The 15,554-nt window shown below is 49.2% G+C and overlaps 5 protein-coding genes across 5 annotated transcripts; 4 read left to right on the top strand and 1 right to left on the bottom strand.

Moving 5' to 3' along the window:
• Positions 1-961: 961 nt before the first annotated feature.
• Positions 962-3,455, top strand: F4817DRAFT_311025 (sugar transporter STL1; the record flags this gene model as incomplete). The annotated part of the gene is made up of 6 exons (XM_049299936.1): positions 962-990; positions 1,058-1,573; positions 1,630-1,707; positions 1,777-2,259; positions 2,307-3,019; positions 3,070-3,455. The coding sequence occupies 6 exons, from the start codon at positions 962-964 to the stop codon at positions 3,453-3,455; spliced, it is 2,205 nt and encodes a 734-aa protein (XP_049163883.1).
• Positions 3,456-5,587: 2,132 nt separating this feature from the next.
• F4817DRAFT_311024 (glycosyltransferase family 39 protein) lies at positions 5,588-8,150 on the top strand (the record flags this gene model as incomplete). Its single annotated transcript, XM_049299935.1, has 7 exons — positions 5,588-5,731; positions 5,794-5,916; positions 5,970-5,977; positions 6,036-6,086; positions 6,140-6,903; positions 6,957-7,454; positions 7,507-8,150. 7 exons carry the CDS (start codon positions 5,588-5,590, stop codon positions 8,148-8,150), a joined length of 2,232 nt encoding a protein of 743 aa, XP_049163882.1.
• A 370-nt stretch (positions 8,151-8,520) lies between these two features.
• On the bottom strand, positions 8,521-10,019 carry F4817DRAFT_322252 (GTP-binding protein rab2). The gene is made up of 2 exons (XM_049301380.1): positions 9,416-10,019; positions 8,521-9,259 (listed from the first exon to the last, which is right to left on the bottom strand). The coding sequence occupies exons 1-2, from the start codon at positions 9,700-9,702 to the stop codon at positions 8,791-8,793; spliced, it is 756 nt and encodes a 251-aa protein (XP_049163881.1). The 5' UTR covers positions 9,703-10,019; the 3' UTR covers positions 8,521-8,790.
• A 786-nt stretch (positions 10,020-10,805) lies between these two features.
• Positions 10,806-13,997, top strand: F4817DRAFT_322248 (uncharacterized protein). The gene is made up of 2 exons (XM_049301379.1): positions 10,806-11,304; positions 11,361-13,997. The coding sequence occupies exons 1-2, from the start codon at positions 11,292-11,294 to the stop codon at positions 13,631-13,633; spliced, it is 2,286 nt and encodes a 761-aa protein (XP_049163880.1). The 5' UTR covers positions 10,806-11,291; the 3' UTR covers positions 13,634-13,997.
• F4817DRAFT_4455 (uncharacterized protein) lies at positions 13,831-15,446 on the top strand. Its single transcript, XM_049307482.1, has 4 exons — positions 13,831-13,975; positions 14,041-14,215; positions 14,336-14,437; positions 14,653-15,446. Exons 2-4 carry the CDS (start codon positions 14,092-14,094, stop codon positions 15,237-15,239), a joined length of 813 nt encoding a protein of 270 aa, XP_049163879.1. The 5' UTR covers positions 13,831-13,975; positions 14,041-14,091; the 3' UTR covers positions 15,240-15,446.
• The last annotated feature ends 108 nt before the right edge of the window (positions 15,447-15,554 follow it).

Genomic DNA, 15,554 nt, shown 5'->3' with positions numbered 1-15,554 from the left:
ATCATGTGACGACCATCTTTCTACCTACATACGAATTGAGTTGTGAAATACCTAGCTCGGACGGAGACGTAGCCGTTCATCTAGAGCTGCACGTGGTATTCGACAATAGGCAGCTTACCTAGATTTTATATCATCTACGGAATATAAGCCTTGTTAAAGGTGATTCTAGGCTATCCGGCACCTCAAAATACGAATTGTCACGGCGTACAAAGCACAGTTGTTTTGTGTAAAGAATACGGTATAGTACAAGTGGTCGAATAGGTCATTATCTGTAATCAAATACGGTGCAGTACAGGTCAGTACAGGTAAGTACAGGTTTACAGCGTCTGTTGTAAGACGCTGTGGGGGTTTCTTACCCCACACCAAGAACTGCAGCTACCCTGAAACCTCCAAGGCTACCGTCGCAATTACCGCAGAAAAGAAAGGCTGCTGTACAGTGTCCAAATAGACGGAGTACATCTTTGTAAAGCCTAAGACACCTAAGACGCCTAAGATCAGTAAGATCAGCGGTATGTCTTCTCGCTCCCTGAACTTTTGAAAATAGGGGATTGCAGGTAGGATTTATCGATCTGTCCCTCTGTTCCGAAGAGCCAGGTTTTTCTAACTTTTTCTTTTTTTCGAAACCTGCCTCATTTACTTACGGATCATTCCTTTTTCTCAATCGCTTGTCTCAATAATTATACACTGAATTATCGATTCTTACATACTCGGCTCTTTGTCCCTTAGGTGTATTATTCGACTAAAACACCAATTCTCGTTACGGTTTTTTTTATCGATATTGCCCTGAACCCGACTCCGTTCTCGGGATAACTGTTGGTCGCAACTTGTCTTTTGTACCTACAGTGCGTGGTACCTTGTTTGGACAAGATTCAGCGTTGCATGTGTCTTGTGCTTGTTGATCCACCTACCTGCGTTGCTGGTCGAAAACTTGTCGACGCCTTTCGTCACTCTTCAGGCCCGGATGACACTGACACTGAATCTTGGGGCCCTGTCTTATATACTCACTCCACCCTTTTCGCATTCCCCAACTCAATTCCAATCGATACTATCACCGCAGGAGGGCGCTGCTGCTTGACAGCCCCAACAATTCCAAAATTCCTTCACCAAAATCAAACCGTCTTCCCTCAAACATTCCTCTGAGGACCTTAACCAATCGATCCGAACACGGTGCCCAATCGACGTCATTGCTGGCCGGTCACCGAGATCAGCACTCTCACGAGAGACGCTCCTCTGACTCTGTCGACTCCGACTCCTGGACTGATACCGGTGATATCGCAGAGCAGTTGGCAGATGAGGAGGATCCTTTGCGGAAGACCCTCGCCGATACCTCCGTAAACGAGGACCTATTCTCGGGGGTCCTGAAACGTCATCCTAAGCACAAACGCGTCCAGTTTAGAAACTCTGTCTCCGAGCATAGCAATTATCGCTCTTCCAGATCCCTTCCTAGGACTATCGATAAAGAAGCAATCGAGGTTCCCGAAGTCCCTCCACGCCGCCTCTCAAGAGCAGAGCGTTTAATAGCCGCCATCATGCCGGGTGCCGGGATACACGGCCTTACGGGCAGGGCCCTCATGTTCGCATTACGCGTTCCCAAGCGTCCGAAGCAAGACGTGCTGACCATGTTCACAGCTATTTTACGAGTATATTCGTCTCGTTAGGTGTTTTCCTATTTGGATATGACCAAGGAGTTATGTCGGGTATCATCACGTAAGAGCTTGGCGATTATTATAGTTCAACTAAACCTCGTCGTCTTATCTTCTAACAACGCTACCGCAGTGGCCCCTTCTTTAGGGATTACTTTAAGAATCCCACGAAAGCGGAGATCGGTACGATGGTCGCTATCCTCGAGATTGGTGCCCTAGTATCATCGTTAATAGTGGGAAGAGTCGGCGATATCATCGGTCGACGAAGAACAATTCTATATGGCTCTATGATCTTCTTCGTCGGCGGCGCTTTACAGACTTTCGCTGCCAACATGCCCATGATGATGCTGGGCAGAATTATTGCAGGTCTGGGTGTTGGTTCCTTATCAACCATTGTGCCTGTCTACCAGTCCGAAATCTCTCCCCCTCACAACAGGGGTAAACTGGCCTGCATCGAGTTTTCGGGTAACATTATTGGTTACACGACATCCGTTTGGGTTGATTACTTCTGTGGCTACATTGAGAGCGATATGTCGTGGCGCATTCCTCTACTAATGCAGTGCGTGATGGGAGCCTTGCTAGGTTTCGGTAGTTTGGTCATTGTTGAATCTCCAAGGTAATCCTCTGTCCTTCATTTTGAGTTGCTTGCGTTGACAATTATAGATGGTTACTCGACAATGATCACGATGAGGAGGGTATTGTGGTTATTGCCAATCTGTACGGCGGCGGTGATATTCACAACCCAAAAGCAAGGGAGGAATATCGAGAAATTAAGATGAATGTTCTGCTTCAACGCATGGAAGGCGAGCGATCTTACTCGGAGATGTTCCGACGTTACAAGACCCGGGTCTTTATTGCTATGTCTGCGCAAGCTCTAGCCCAACTCAACGGCATCAACGTCATCTCGTACTACGCACCATACGTCTTCGAGTCTGGTGGTTGGATTGGTCACGACGCGGTCAAGATGACTGGTATCAATGGCATAACGTACTTCCTTTCAACAATCCCACCGTGGTATATAGTGGATCGATGGGGACGTCGGGTTATTCTCCTAACAGGTGCCGTCGCGATGGCAATATCCTTATCCCTGGTGTCGTACTTCATCTACCTAGATGTTGAGGCAACGAAAATATTGGTGGTCGTTTTCGTCATGATATACAACGCCGCATTCGGCTATTCATGGGGACCTATTCCTTGGCTTTACCCGCCAGAGATCTTACCGCTTAGCATTCGATCGAAGGGAGCAAGTTTGTCTACTGCTTCCAACTGGGCTTTCAACTGGTTGGTGGGCGAAATGACCCCTATTCTCCAAGAATGGATCAAGTGGCGACTGTACCTGGTGCATGCATTCTTCTGTGTGGTCAGTTTTGTAGTGGGTAAGTACAGTTTCCTCTGCCTCCTTGTTAACGTCGCTAACTCGAAGCAGTGTACTTCATATATCCCGAGACTTGCGGGGTACGATTAGAGGAAATGGACTCGCTCTTTGGTGATGCTAGCACAGCAGCCGGAACCCCTGGCGTGAGGTCTGAGACCGGCTCTCTAGTTAGGGCCGGATCGCCCGTCCCCTCGCCCGTCCCCTCGCTCGACCTTCGAGGACGGCCATTTGACTCGGGCGCTAACACCCCCTCAATGGACGTTGACCCTCCTGTGATCAAAATCGTAGACGGAAAGCCGCAGCTACGGTCTGAAAGCCAAAGTTCACGAGGGCGCGTAGGCGAATGGCTAACTAGGATGGTTGGGCAAAATCGGGGAGGTAGCAGCAGCCCAGCCGGAGGAGGCAGATACGCGCCATTAGACCAGCGAGATGACTAAATTCACGAGACAGCGAGTATTGAATTTGTGACGGGAGACTACTAGACTCTGATTCATATAGACGGCGCGGTGGAAATCCTAACGGCTACGACGGCCGTATTCCAGCATTATTGTAAAGTGTTTGCATTGGGTTATCCGGCGCATCATGCGGGGCCCCTACGACGAGTAACAGAGACGGAAGAGAAATGGAGATATGAGTTTCGTAATATATCGTGATGGGGGGACTTTCTTTCGTATAGCCGGCCGAGTTCCGATGAACTAGGGTCGTCGGCCGAGACATATCTACCAGTGCTCAGGACGAAGATTATGAGCTTTAGACACTCGAGGGAGTCTGTTCAGGTTAATATTGAACGCGAAATCACCAACGAGCTATTTGCAGTGACCCCTAATGACACGAAATTCTACGAGTCAACCCTCAGTACGCGCCTTTACTTTCTCCTGAGCATATTGGTCGAGTTTGGGCAATAAATAGTACGCAGGCGGAAAGGTTCGGTGTTATTTTTATTTAACTAGATCAATTGTATATCTAATTGTGAAGTTAGCAGCTAGGGTCAATTCGATGTCACAGTAGATATCATAATGTCAATCACATGTTTGTCGGCTAGAGATGCAGCTGTCTTCTAGAATATCTGTGGACTTGATCTTGAAACAGATCGTAACATCGGAGCTAGCTAAGAACCGACGAAGTGGGATAACTGCATTGGGTGGGTACATTACGTACGTGTTACCTACCTCATAATTTCAAAGTGTCATCGTATTCGCGTGTCACATAGATGAAACATTACGTAAAGCACATTGCGCACCTGAAAGCACCTGGGCACTGAAATAGTAGGGGTAGAATGTTGTATTGGTAAAGATTCTACTACTCCACTTTTAAGTGGTAAAAATCTTATATATGCCCCTCATTATCATTGCTCCTTCCTACACCCGGCCACACTCCCTGGGCGAGTTGTAACACAACAACTCGGCCACACACACACAAACAAGCATCGAACTTCCATATATCTCTTCCCAATCATTCCTCATCTCTTTCGACAGAAGTCAATCTTCTTCATCTCTCATGTCCACTTCCACACAACTCTCTACCAAGGCATGCCTATCCCTTCTCCAGCATTACACTATGCCTCCCATCTCTCCAAATACTATCCCAGCTACCCCCAGTGACCCCGTTACTCGTGATCCTTCACTCACACGGTCGGACAGTTTGTCGTAGACTGCAAGACTAGTATTCTTCGTGTGCCTAGGTAGGCCATAGGTAGCGTTTCCGGTGATTACAAGTTGCTCGGACTCAAGAGGTTGAAAGCAGGATTTAATGATTGATCAAGTGTATCTTATGCCATCTTTCAGAGTAGGATAGAAATGCCAACAAGGTGGTAAGAATGTGTACTTCTGTGTCTAGAACTCCGCGATGGGACAACCAACGTAGGTAAGAATGTTGCAGCTCTCACCATGAAATAGTAGGGGTAGAATGTTGTATTGGTAAAGATTCTACTACTCCACTTTTAAGTGGTAAAAATCTTATATATGCCCCTCATTATCATTGCTCCTTCCTACAGCACCTGAAGTAAGGTGTCCTTACCTATGTAAAGAGGCACGCAGTAGAAGGTAGGATGATGCTAAATAAAGCTAGCTGCGCAGGGGGACAAGGGGAAAACATTTTAGCGTATCCCTATCTAGGTCGTTCTTCACCTTTTAAATCGGTTCAGCTGAAGCAGGAAAAAAATGTGAGTGGAAGATTGGAAAGTGCCAACTGAAGCCGGACTGCGGCTAGGGTATCCCGTATTTTGTGTTATCACTAATCGTACAAGCCACGCAACCTCTCCTTTCACCTTTCTCTTAACTTTCATGTTGCTTTTCTTTCGAGGATCGAGTTCCCCCATTGTGTTTTCTCTCACGGTCAAGACTTTAATTCCGTCCTTTTTTTGTGTGGGAGAATGTTCTACGTTTGTTGTCTTTGACCGAATTTAATCTGTTCTCTTCAGGACCCTCATTTTCTTGACCTTTTCTTTTTTTCTCTTTTCCGGAAGTCCTCTTTCACACCAAACCCCTAACACTCGTTCCACTATCTACTCCCCCCCCTCCCATTTCCACCTTTCTCCTTGGAGAACAGGGCTGAGAGATAGTCTGCAATCATGGCCGATAACAAGGCCGCAGTCGCGTCTGGCGCTGATCCCGCCGGCGATGCCGCCCGCCGACGTATCGTACCCGGGGCCACTGCCCCTGGAGCTCTAGCGCAGCCGGAGATCGACGAGAAAAAGATACATGGAAAGAAGAAGGTATAGGCATTATACATGCGGCAAGTCTTTATTAGACCACTTGCTTACTTCGATGTGTTTAGGAGTCTTCGTTCCTCGATATACTCGACCAGTGGGAATTCATCATTGCGCCTATAATCTTCACTGCCTTTGCTGTCTTCACACGTCTATGGAAAATTGGTCTCAGCCCAATTGTCACTTGGGATGTAAGTTTAATAGTCATTATGTACTTCTAGAATGTCTGCTAACAGCCTCAAAGGAAGCTCAGTTCGTCAAGCCTCCCATTCGTTCTTTCACCGCAACGCTAACTCGTGTCCCTTTATAGCTTCGGTAAATTCGGATCCCACTACATTAAACGTGAACTATTCTTCGATGTGTTAGTACGACCAGAACCCTCGGTTGGAATGTTATTTTTAATACGTGGAATAGGCACCCTCCTCTTGGTAAAATTCTTGTTGGTCTCTCCGGAGTTCTAGCAGGTTACAATGGGTCATTCGAGTTCAAGTCTGGCGAGACATACCCCGAGGAGCTTGATTATACCTTCATGCGAGCTTTCAATGCCTTCTGGGGAATATTATGTGTGCCATTGGCTTACTACACTGCCAGAGAGCTGCAGTTAAGACGACCTGCCGTCTGGCTAGTTACGCTGATGGTTCTGTGTGAAAACTCGTACACGACTATCAGCCGATTTATTCTGCTCGACTCTATGCTCCTCTTCGGCACCGTATCCACCGTCTTCTGCTGGGCCAAATTTCATCGCCAGCAAAAATACAGCTTCGAGCCCGAATGGTTCTTCTGGCTATTTATGACGGGGTTAAGCTTGGGATTCGTATGCAGTATCAAACTCGTTGGGCTCTTCGTCACGGCTCTCGTCGGCATCTACACGATCGAAGACCTTTGGAACAAGTTCGGTAACACTAAGATGCCAGTCGTAGTACTCGCTAGCCATTTCACTGCCCGAGTCGTCGGTCTAATCGTCATTCCGCTACTCGTCTACATGTTCTCCTTCGCGCTTCATTTCGCCATCTTAACCAAGAGTGGTCCGGGAGATGCGCAGATGAGCTCCCTCTTCCAAGCCAATCTAGAAGGCAGTGAAATTGGACGGAACTCTCCCCTGGAGGTTGCCTTTGGCTCTAAAGTGACACTTAAGAATATGGGATACGGTGGTGGTCTACTCCACAGTCACGTTCAGAGTAAGTATCTGACGTTTCATCGTATTGTCCAATTTATGCTAAACTATCATAAGCGTTCCCCGAGGGGTCTACTCAACAACAAGTTACTTGCTACCACCACAAAGATGCCAACAACGAATGGTGGTTCTACCCTAACCGTAGCGACCGCGACTATAACCCGGAGGAAGAGCCTCGATTCATTGGAAATGGTGATGTCATCCGCTTGATTCACGCTCAGACTGGACGAAACCTCCACACTCATGATATCTCTGCCCCTATTACCAAGAGCCAGAAGGAAGTGTCCTGCTACGGTAATCTTACCATTGGTGATGATAAGGACCACTGGCAAGTCGAAATCGTCAAGGACGTGTCTTCCCGCGATAAGAGCCGTGTACGAACTTTGACTACTGCTTTCAGGCTTCGGAATCCAGTTATGGGCTGTTATCTCCGAGCTGCCAATGTTAATCTTCCACAGTGGGGTTTCAAGCAGATCGAAGTGACCTGCGATAAGAGCAACAACCCCCGTGATACTTTCACTCACTGGAACGTTGAGGCCCACACCAACGAGAAGCGTAAGTTCTATCAAATAGATGTCCGGATATCCAATTATTAACCAAATCACAGTTCCCCCGGGAGACCCTGGCAAGTATAAGTCACCGTTCTTCCACGACTTTATCCACTTGAACGTTGCTATGATGACATCTAACAACGCCTTGGTGCCTGACCCCGATAAGCAAGACGACCTGGCTTCTCAGTGGTGGCAGTGGCCCATTCTGAACGTCGGCCTGCGTATGTGTGGATGGGATGATAAGATCGTCAAGTACTTCCTCCTCGGTAACCCCTTTATTTACTGGGCCTCGACGATTTCTCTAGGTGCCGTCGGTTTAGTTACTGTTTGGTACATCCTCCGATGGCGACGAGGTTTCACCGATCTTACCCAAGATGATATTGATCATATCCACTACGCCGGGCTTTACCCCATCTTGGGATGGTTCCTTCACTACCTTCCCTTCGTTATCATGGCCCGAGTTACCTATGTTCACCATTACTACCCAGCATTGTACTTTGCGATCCTAAGTTTAGGATTCCTAGTCGACTGGCTTCTGAGGAACCAGAAGAAGGTGGTTCAGTACAGTGTCTACGGGATCCTGTACGCCACCATCATCGGCCTTTACATCTTCTTCATCCCCATCTGCTGGGGTATGACGGGCAGCAACCAGAAGTACAAGTATATGAAATGGTTCGACTCTTGGCGTATCTCGGATTAAGGGCCGGATCAAGTATAGGGGACGAAGAGACGAACCGAGGTTAGGGTAGGCTGTTTAGCCTCGGGGTGTTATTCATATAGAGCATGGCCATCCGGACTATCTGGTTATATGGGCCATCGACAAATCTCCATCTCCTCTATTTTCCTGGTTGTTTGATGTAACGATATGAAGGGAAACTTGCATGAAAGGGAATTAGAGAGTGGAGTTTACGGTGGTAACGTGGATGAGGCATACTGGGAAACAAAAAAGACTACTCATCAGCAGCATACCGCTTTCTAATACAATGCCTATTTTCCTTTTCTTTCAAGAAATATTTGGTCCTTCGCAGTAAATCACGGTGTCTGATGAAGGAGTTTAGAAACAGTTCCAGTGAAGTGCCATCTTATCGTAGTTGATGTTTCAAAGTAGACATTATTACGTAGGGTATCATCGAATGCGTATGCGATGCCTCCAGCGTGTGCAAGTATATGTACAGTACAGTCGCAAACCCGGACCTGACCTTAGATGGACGTCTGGTGCTCCTGGTCAAACTCCCCTATGTCTGACATGATATCTGCCGATACACGTAACCCAAATTGCTAATTCCTTTCCATTTCTTCCCTCTCTCCTTTATATTATCCGATCCGAACAACTACCTAAACTAACAACAGCCGCCCGTCATGCCCCTACCCGCGTCGGCAGATAACCGGACGTTCTTCGCGCCGCCGGGCCCAGGCCCCTTGACGCCGGAGCGGCGATCGTTAAGGTCGTACTTGCCGGCGTTGATGTTCTCGAAGATGCGCTCGGCGACGCGCATAAAGGCGTCCTCGACGTTCTCGCCCGACTTGGCCGACGTCTCGACGTACTGCAGGACGCCGTTGCGACGGGCCCAGTCGGTGGCTTCTTGGGTTGTTACTTCGCGCTTGTTAGGGGTGTCTTCGTCTTCGGAGGCGGGCTGCGCTTGGTCTAGCTTGTTCCCGACTAGGATTACCACGATGTCGGGGTCGGCGATCGCGCGTAGGTCGTTTAGCCAGTCGGTTACGTGGGCGAATGTTGAGCGTCGGGTTATGTCGAAGACGAGGAGGGCGCCGGAGGCGCCGCGGAAGTAGGACCGGGTTACGGATTTGTACTAGAGAGGAGGAGGGTGGGTTAGTGGGTTGTTTATTTGTTTGCTTGTTTGCTTGCGCTGGGTATAAATGGTGGAGAGTTGTTGGTCATTCGACAACTTCCAAGCTCTCGAACTTCTCGTTCCGATGCTAGATGGGATGGGTCGCGTAGTACGCACCGTTTCTTGTCCCGCCGTGTCCCAAAGGGAGAGTTTCATGTGCTTTTGCGGTGGGGAGGCGCGCGGGGGTTCGGGAAGGCCCCCGTCGGCCGCGGAGGATGTGGACGAGCGTTTGGAATGCGGCGGGCCAACCGGGACGATCCTAGAGCCGAATTCCACGCCGATGGTGACGTCGTGCTGCGGGCTGAAGCGCCCCTCGCAAAGCCGGATCGTGAGAGACGACTTACCGCATCCCGAGTCCCCGATGCAGACGAGCTTGGCGATGTAGTCCCAGGGCGGGGAAGACATTACAACAAAAGTCGCAAATCGGAAAGGAGACGAGACAAGATGAGGGTTTGTCGTAACGATCAGTCACAAGACCCGGACCGGCGTAATGGATGTGGAAAGAGAGGGAGGGCGCTTCGTTGTAAGCCGGATGTGTTTCTTTACTACGGCAAGGGAAAGGAAACCTAGGCGCTATCAAGAAAGAATTAGTTTCAATGGTTTTGGCTAAAGAGTAATTAAGGGTCCAAGACAAGACTATAGTATAAGCACGTGGAGGGAAGCAGAGACAAGTCGCTTAGGAATATCAGGTAGGTTTACCTTACATAGGGTGTAAGCTTTGAGGACAAAGAAAGGTGATATGTTATCATGCAAGTGATAAAGGAATAATGTACTATGTAGTTAGAATATAGTGTAAATGTCCAAGGCCATAAACGGCATACCATTTCGATGATGTCGCCTAGGATCAGCTTTAAACCCGCCTAAACGTTCCGCCTGCGGGTCGGGCAAGCTTCCCCCCAGCCTATCGATAATGTACGCCGATGGGTGCGACGGATGCTAACTCAGGTACGATATGTAGGTTATGTAGGTTATGTAGGTACTTACAAGGCTCCTATTAACAGGGGTTTCGCCATCGGTACTTAGGAGTCTGGAGCACCTGGGCAGCGTCGATAGCGCCTGATTAAGGGTGGATGACCTCACCTCGTTAGACACCTGGTATTCAACTAAAGGCTCGTGACCGGAACTTGCACCAGATGTCCGCATTTCATAAGAGGTCATATCGGCCAATGGAAGAGTTGGTGACTTTTTCTTTTTCTTTTTTTTCCTACGGACATCTTGGCACAAGATCTATATTAATTCTATTGACGAGATGATTCGTCGTATAATACTTAGGCAACTATGCTAGTTACGCACCTGAATGCCCGTCTATCTTATCTTCGATAAGCTGGTTTAAGTCAAATACAAGTGGTTGGATAGCTGCAGGGTCCCCTTTACATAGCAACAAGTTGGTGGGACTTGTTACGCCGCGGCGCAGGCAACGCTTGCCCGCTACATATGTAGATGTATTCCGTTTTGACCGCTTCCGTAATAGATTTCTATATAGTGGGACTACCTATGTAAGTCCGGATAAGCAGGCAGTTGTACATACTGTACAATACAATCGCACCTACCTTAGGTACATCTCAAACTAGGTACTACATAATAGATGCTAAATGAGCATTGGACGCCTGCATGTGAGCAATCCGGGAGTCATCCATCAATCCGTCCATCTGCATCACTTCTCAACGACGCTGCTGCCGTCGACCCCCCCAACAGCTTCTACTAATTTAATTTTACCGTATACTTCTTCAAACCCCATCTTTCCCACAGTCCAATATTCAAATTCCATGTTTAGTACCTTGGTTTTTCCTTTATTGGCGGGTTAAATCATCCCGGGTTCTTAGTTTATCATAAGCATTCAAGAAAGTCGTATTGTTTGCATCACCGTGCTATCGTCACCGCTGATTAATTTGCTTTTTTTCTCCTCAAATCCCGCCTAACTCTACCCGACGTTCCTCGTCCCCATCTTCATCGTAATCTGCGGGAGTCTACCCCCTCCTGCGCCTTGATCGAATATGTTCTCAGAATGTAAGTTGTGCTTCTGCCTATTGACTTATAAGCTAAGTCTGACGTCTTGGCCCAAGATGCGTCTAGGTTCCTAGCCCAGTCGCAGTCCCGGTTATCCAATTTCGGTCAGCCGGACAACAACAACAACGAACTCTCGAACCGACAACCGCAGACGACACCAGGTCGATTCTCAGGTAGACATCCCGCACGGTCTTCGTACCAGACCCGACTAGGGAATCCTTATCAACCCTCGAATTCGCGGTTCGGAGGCTTCTCGAGGTATAATACTACCTCGGATGCCCCGCTCTTTCACAGTGCCTTAAACGAGTACCGAGAAGACGAGGATGAGGACGATGCGAGAGAAGCTGCGGATCTTCGGGCCTTGCAGCGGTCGCGTCGGGTTTTTGTCTCAAGCCGCCTGGAGGAGAGCTCGGCTTCGGAGAACGATGACCTTCGCGCCTCGTCCGAGCACGATGAGAGCGAGTCGTACGGGAACCTATACTCGAGCGCTCGTCCTATAGGTGGTATCAAGAGCAGTTGGAACGGGGAGTCGAGCTTCAAGGACAGACATTCAAAGCGCGAAGTGGTCAAAGACCCAGACGGGCCGGGTAACCCCCAGCATCAGCGGCAGAACTCCGATACGGATGAGAGTGGAAAGATGGTCGATATCGGCCTGGAGTCAACGGTGTTAGATAATGAGGTACCTGACGATCTCTTACAAGAGACTCCTACAGACTCGGCACCACCCGCATTTCAGCAGTTCAAGTCTGGGTCGAGTGGTCCAAAGGGCGTAGCCGGACGGAGAGGCTCGAATCTGGAGCATGATCAGCGTCTAATGCGACAGGCTATAGCGGAAGAGGACGAGACGGAGGAAGAAGAGCGAAACGAGATTCCTGCACCTACGCCCACGCGAATGTATGGCGAGATCTTTGTGCATGACCAATTCTTCGCATGGATCTACCTTATAGCCATCGCTTCCCTTTTCGCGACCTTCGTATTAGTCTGGTTGCATACATCTGTGCCCGGCAGGAAGATTGGTGACACCATATACACGACACTCCATTCGTCTTTTTACCTCTTGGCTGTAGATACGTTAGTCTCAATCATCGTTGCCCTAGTTTGGATGGCAGCGTTACGGTCTTTTGTTCAGCCCTTAGCTCTGCTCATCCTACTAGGCGTCCCGATCGTCCTCTTCTCATTTTCGTTGTATCCGATGATTTCCAGCTTCCAGGGACCAGACCACGGATCGCGAGTACAGGACGTGGTAATGAGATATGCAGCCATCATTCCAGGGGCCTGCGCAATCGTTTGGGTATGGTTATTATATAAGGGACGTCACGAAATACAGAGGGCGGTTGACATATTGGACTTCTCTAGTCGCATCCTTGCGGCCAATCCGGCGTTGGTGCTTCTCGGACTCGGTTCGTTAAGCTTCGTTGTTGGGTGGACGTGGATATGGCTATGGATGTTCACAAGAATCTTCCTCGGGGGCTACTTTTCTAAGTCGCTTTCGGCCTTTGTCATCGGCACTGCGACGTGGTGGTTGGCGGTCTTTTTCTTCCTCATGTACGTTTGGACTCTCTCCGTTATGAGCGGAGTTGTTCGCGCTACTACCGGAGGTACCGTTTCGAACTGGTATTTTTTCCGCAACAATCAGTCGTCCGCCTCGTCGAATGCGATTGTCAAGGGTGCGCTAGGACACTCTATGACTACGGTATTTGGCACCATTTGTGCCTCGACCGTACTATCCTTGGCGGTCCGAATTCCTATTTTGATCCTACCTCGTCGGATCTCGAGCATCTTCGAGTTCATAGGATGGCGACTGGCACCTCGCCCGGTGTCAGTCCTAACCAACCCTCTGGCATTAACATATGCGTCGATTCACTCATTACCCCTAATGGAATCGGCGTCACAGCTTAGCAGGATACAGTTCCTTGCCACAGGACCCACTACGACTCTTACACCGAGCGCATTCTCCCGACGTGGGCAGTCATCAGCATCGTTAATGCCCTACAGAATGGCAAAGATGCTTCTCCATGCCGCACGGTTCGTCATGTCAACAGCTCTGGGTTTTGCGGCATGGGTTATGACCGCACGGCAGTTGCAGGTTCAAATACCAGAGGGTCACGGCATCAGAGGGAGCGCGTACGCGTACGTGGTTGGTATGGTAGCTAGCATGATCGGTTGGGGCGTGTTAGGGGCAATGGAAGGTATTCTTTCAGGCATCCTCGACGGTGTTCTTATATGCTACGCTAGCGAAAGGCGGCTAGGTAGCGAGCGGGCGACTTACTGCATCGAGGCGGCACGGTTATTCGAGGAGAGGAGATATGATGAAAGGGATATGGTTTAATGGTATTTTCTAACTACACACATTGCACTTTTAGCTTCGGCGTTAGCGTTAGGCCGCCAACGATGGCGGATAGGAGTCACGAGATTGGACATGCTAGAATTAAAGATTACGGGGAGTATTTCGCTACATAGCTACTATGTCGGCGGTGCGCTTCGTGTCGCTGCTTATGACATCGTTGGGTCGGTTCGTCGAGAAGCGGTGGGTTTCGCATTCGTCTTGACTAGCCAAAACTGGTTCGCAAGAGGCCAGAGCACTGGGGACTCGTCCAACGATAAATAAGAATGGTAGAATATTAGAACCGAGCTCTCTGGCTCTTGAGACTCTTGTTAGGTCGTAGGAAATGTGAGCGTTTTATTACACTTTACCTGCTCATCCTTCTTTGCTCCTAAACCACAACTCTTAAGTAGTACCTAAAGTAAGTAATAACTTGCTTACTTGCTAGCTAATGCGACGACATCATGACGGTCGAAAACGACGCGAGCGAGCAACCTCGCGAGGGGATCCCCAAGCGTGCCGTCAAGCCTACCTGGCTGAGAGCGCAGCCTGAGTATATTTCATGGAAGGGTATGATGTCTCAGACAGGTGAGTGTACATACCTACATATATAGTCCTCTACGATCTATTCGTTGTCTTGTGATTTGGGATGGGGAACTGATTGATTGATTGATTGATTGATTGATTGATTGATTGATTGATTGATAGAAGATTCGAAGGAACCGGCCGAGGAACAGCACAATACTTCCGAGGACGTTAAAACCGAAGATAGCGACTGGGAAGATATTTCTCGACGTGAGGTCAATAACTGTAAGGATAATGTCTTTATTTTCCACCTTGCTTTCTCTGCTACTCACATACTTACCTACTATCTCCATCCATTCCTTGCCCTCGAAAATCAGGCTTCCTATCTCGCTCTCTACCTTACCGTCTCTGCCCGCCTCCCAACTCACAAGACGGCAACCCTTCTATACCGACGTATACTAGATGGTCAAGAGTCAGTCTAACCAGTCAACCCTGTCAAGGCTCCTCCGACTACTACGGCAACTACATCAAAGAGCGCGCCATCGAACAGGGCGAATGGCTCGCCGTGAGCGAAGTCCCCATCCCACAGTCCACGGAGGAGTGGTTCAAACCGCCCCCCAAGTCCCCCAAAGGCAAGCGTTCTAGTACTAGTACTACTACTACTACTACTACTACTACTACTACTTCTACTACCACCGCCGCCGCCGTCGCAGCTAGCAACAGCAACAGCAACAGCGGCCACCGCGTCAAGGGCTGGGTACACGGCGTGCAGAAATGTCTACGACCTGAAAAACGTACTCCTTCCCCCGAGACCAGGATCAGCGACGAGGCGTACGTCGAAATCAATACGAGCGGCGAGTCTGACACCGACACCGACACCGACGCCGACGACTGGTTGCCGCTGCCGCTGCCGCTGCTCCAGAAACGCCCGGATACGCCGCTGCCGCGGGGGTTGTTGCGGGTCGGTGCGCAGCAGCAGAGGCGCGGGGGCAGAGGTCGGGATAGTCCCTGGGCTGGGGGTCTTCGCGAGTCGGCGAGGCAGCGGGGGTCGGGGTGTACTGTTTTTTATGCGCCGATGTTGGCTTGATTGGGGGAGGGCTTTGAGTAGGAGTGTATGGGGGATGTAGGTATGTGGACTTTTAGTCTACTATACAGACTGGCTATACACTATACACTATAAGCTTGGGAGGTCTATCTATCTATCTATCTATCTATCTGGCTGGGGAGTGGGCAATGGGCAATGGGTATATACTCTAGGTATGGTTCTTCTGGGAACTGGGTTACCTACTTGGAGTTGGGGTTATTCAATGTGTTATTGGATACTTGACCATAGCCTGGAGCAGATAGTTTTTTCTTTTTTCTTTTTTTTTAGGAATATAACGGTCGCCCCCGTTATCTTATA

The sequence above is a fragment of the Daldinia loculata genome, assembly GCF_022478755.1.
Source record: "Daldinia loculata strain CBS 113971 unplaced genomic scaffold F4817scaffold_1, whole genome shotgun sequence".
Lineage (NCBI taxonomy): Eukaryota > Fungi > Ascomycota > Sordariomycetes > Xylariales > Hypoxylaceae > Daldinia > Daldinia loculata.
This window is presented reverse-complemented; position numbering and strand designations above follow the sequence as displayed.

What these genes read in the sequence shown, in the direction of transcription:
- F4817DRAFT_322252 (XM_049301380.1), bottom strand. Translation starts at nt 9,702, where the DNA reads ATGTCTTCCCCGCCCTGGGACTACATCGCCAAGCTCGTCTGCATCGGG. An exon ending in GACACGGCGGGACAAGAAAC is followed by an intron (nt 9,260 to 9,415) that starts GGTGCGTACTAC and finishes TCCTCCTCTCTA; the next exon opens with GTACAAATCCGTAACCCGGT.
- F4817DRAFT_4455 (XM_049307482.1), top strand. Translation starts at nt 14,092, where the DNA reads ATGACGGTCGAAAACGACGCGAGCGAGCAACCTCGCGAGGGGATCCCC. An exon ending in GGGTATGATGTCTCAGACAG is followed by an intron (nt 14,216 to 14,335) that starts GTGAGTGTACAT and finishes ATTGATTGATAG; the next exon opens with AAGATTCGAAGGAACCGGCC. An exon ending in TCGACGTGAGGTCAATAACT is followed by an intron (nt 14,438 to 14,652) that starts GTAAGGATAATG and finishes AACCCTGTCAAG; the next exon opens with GCTCCTCCGACTACTACGGC.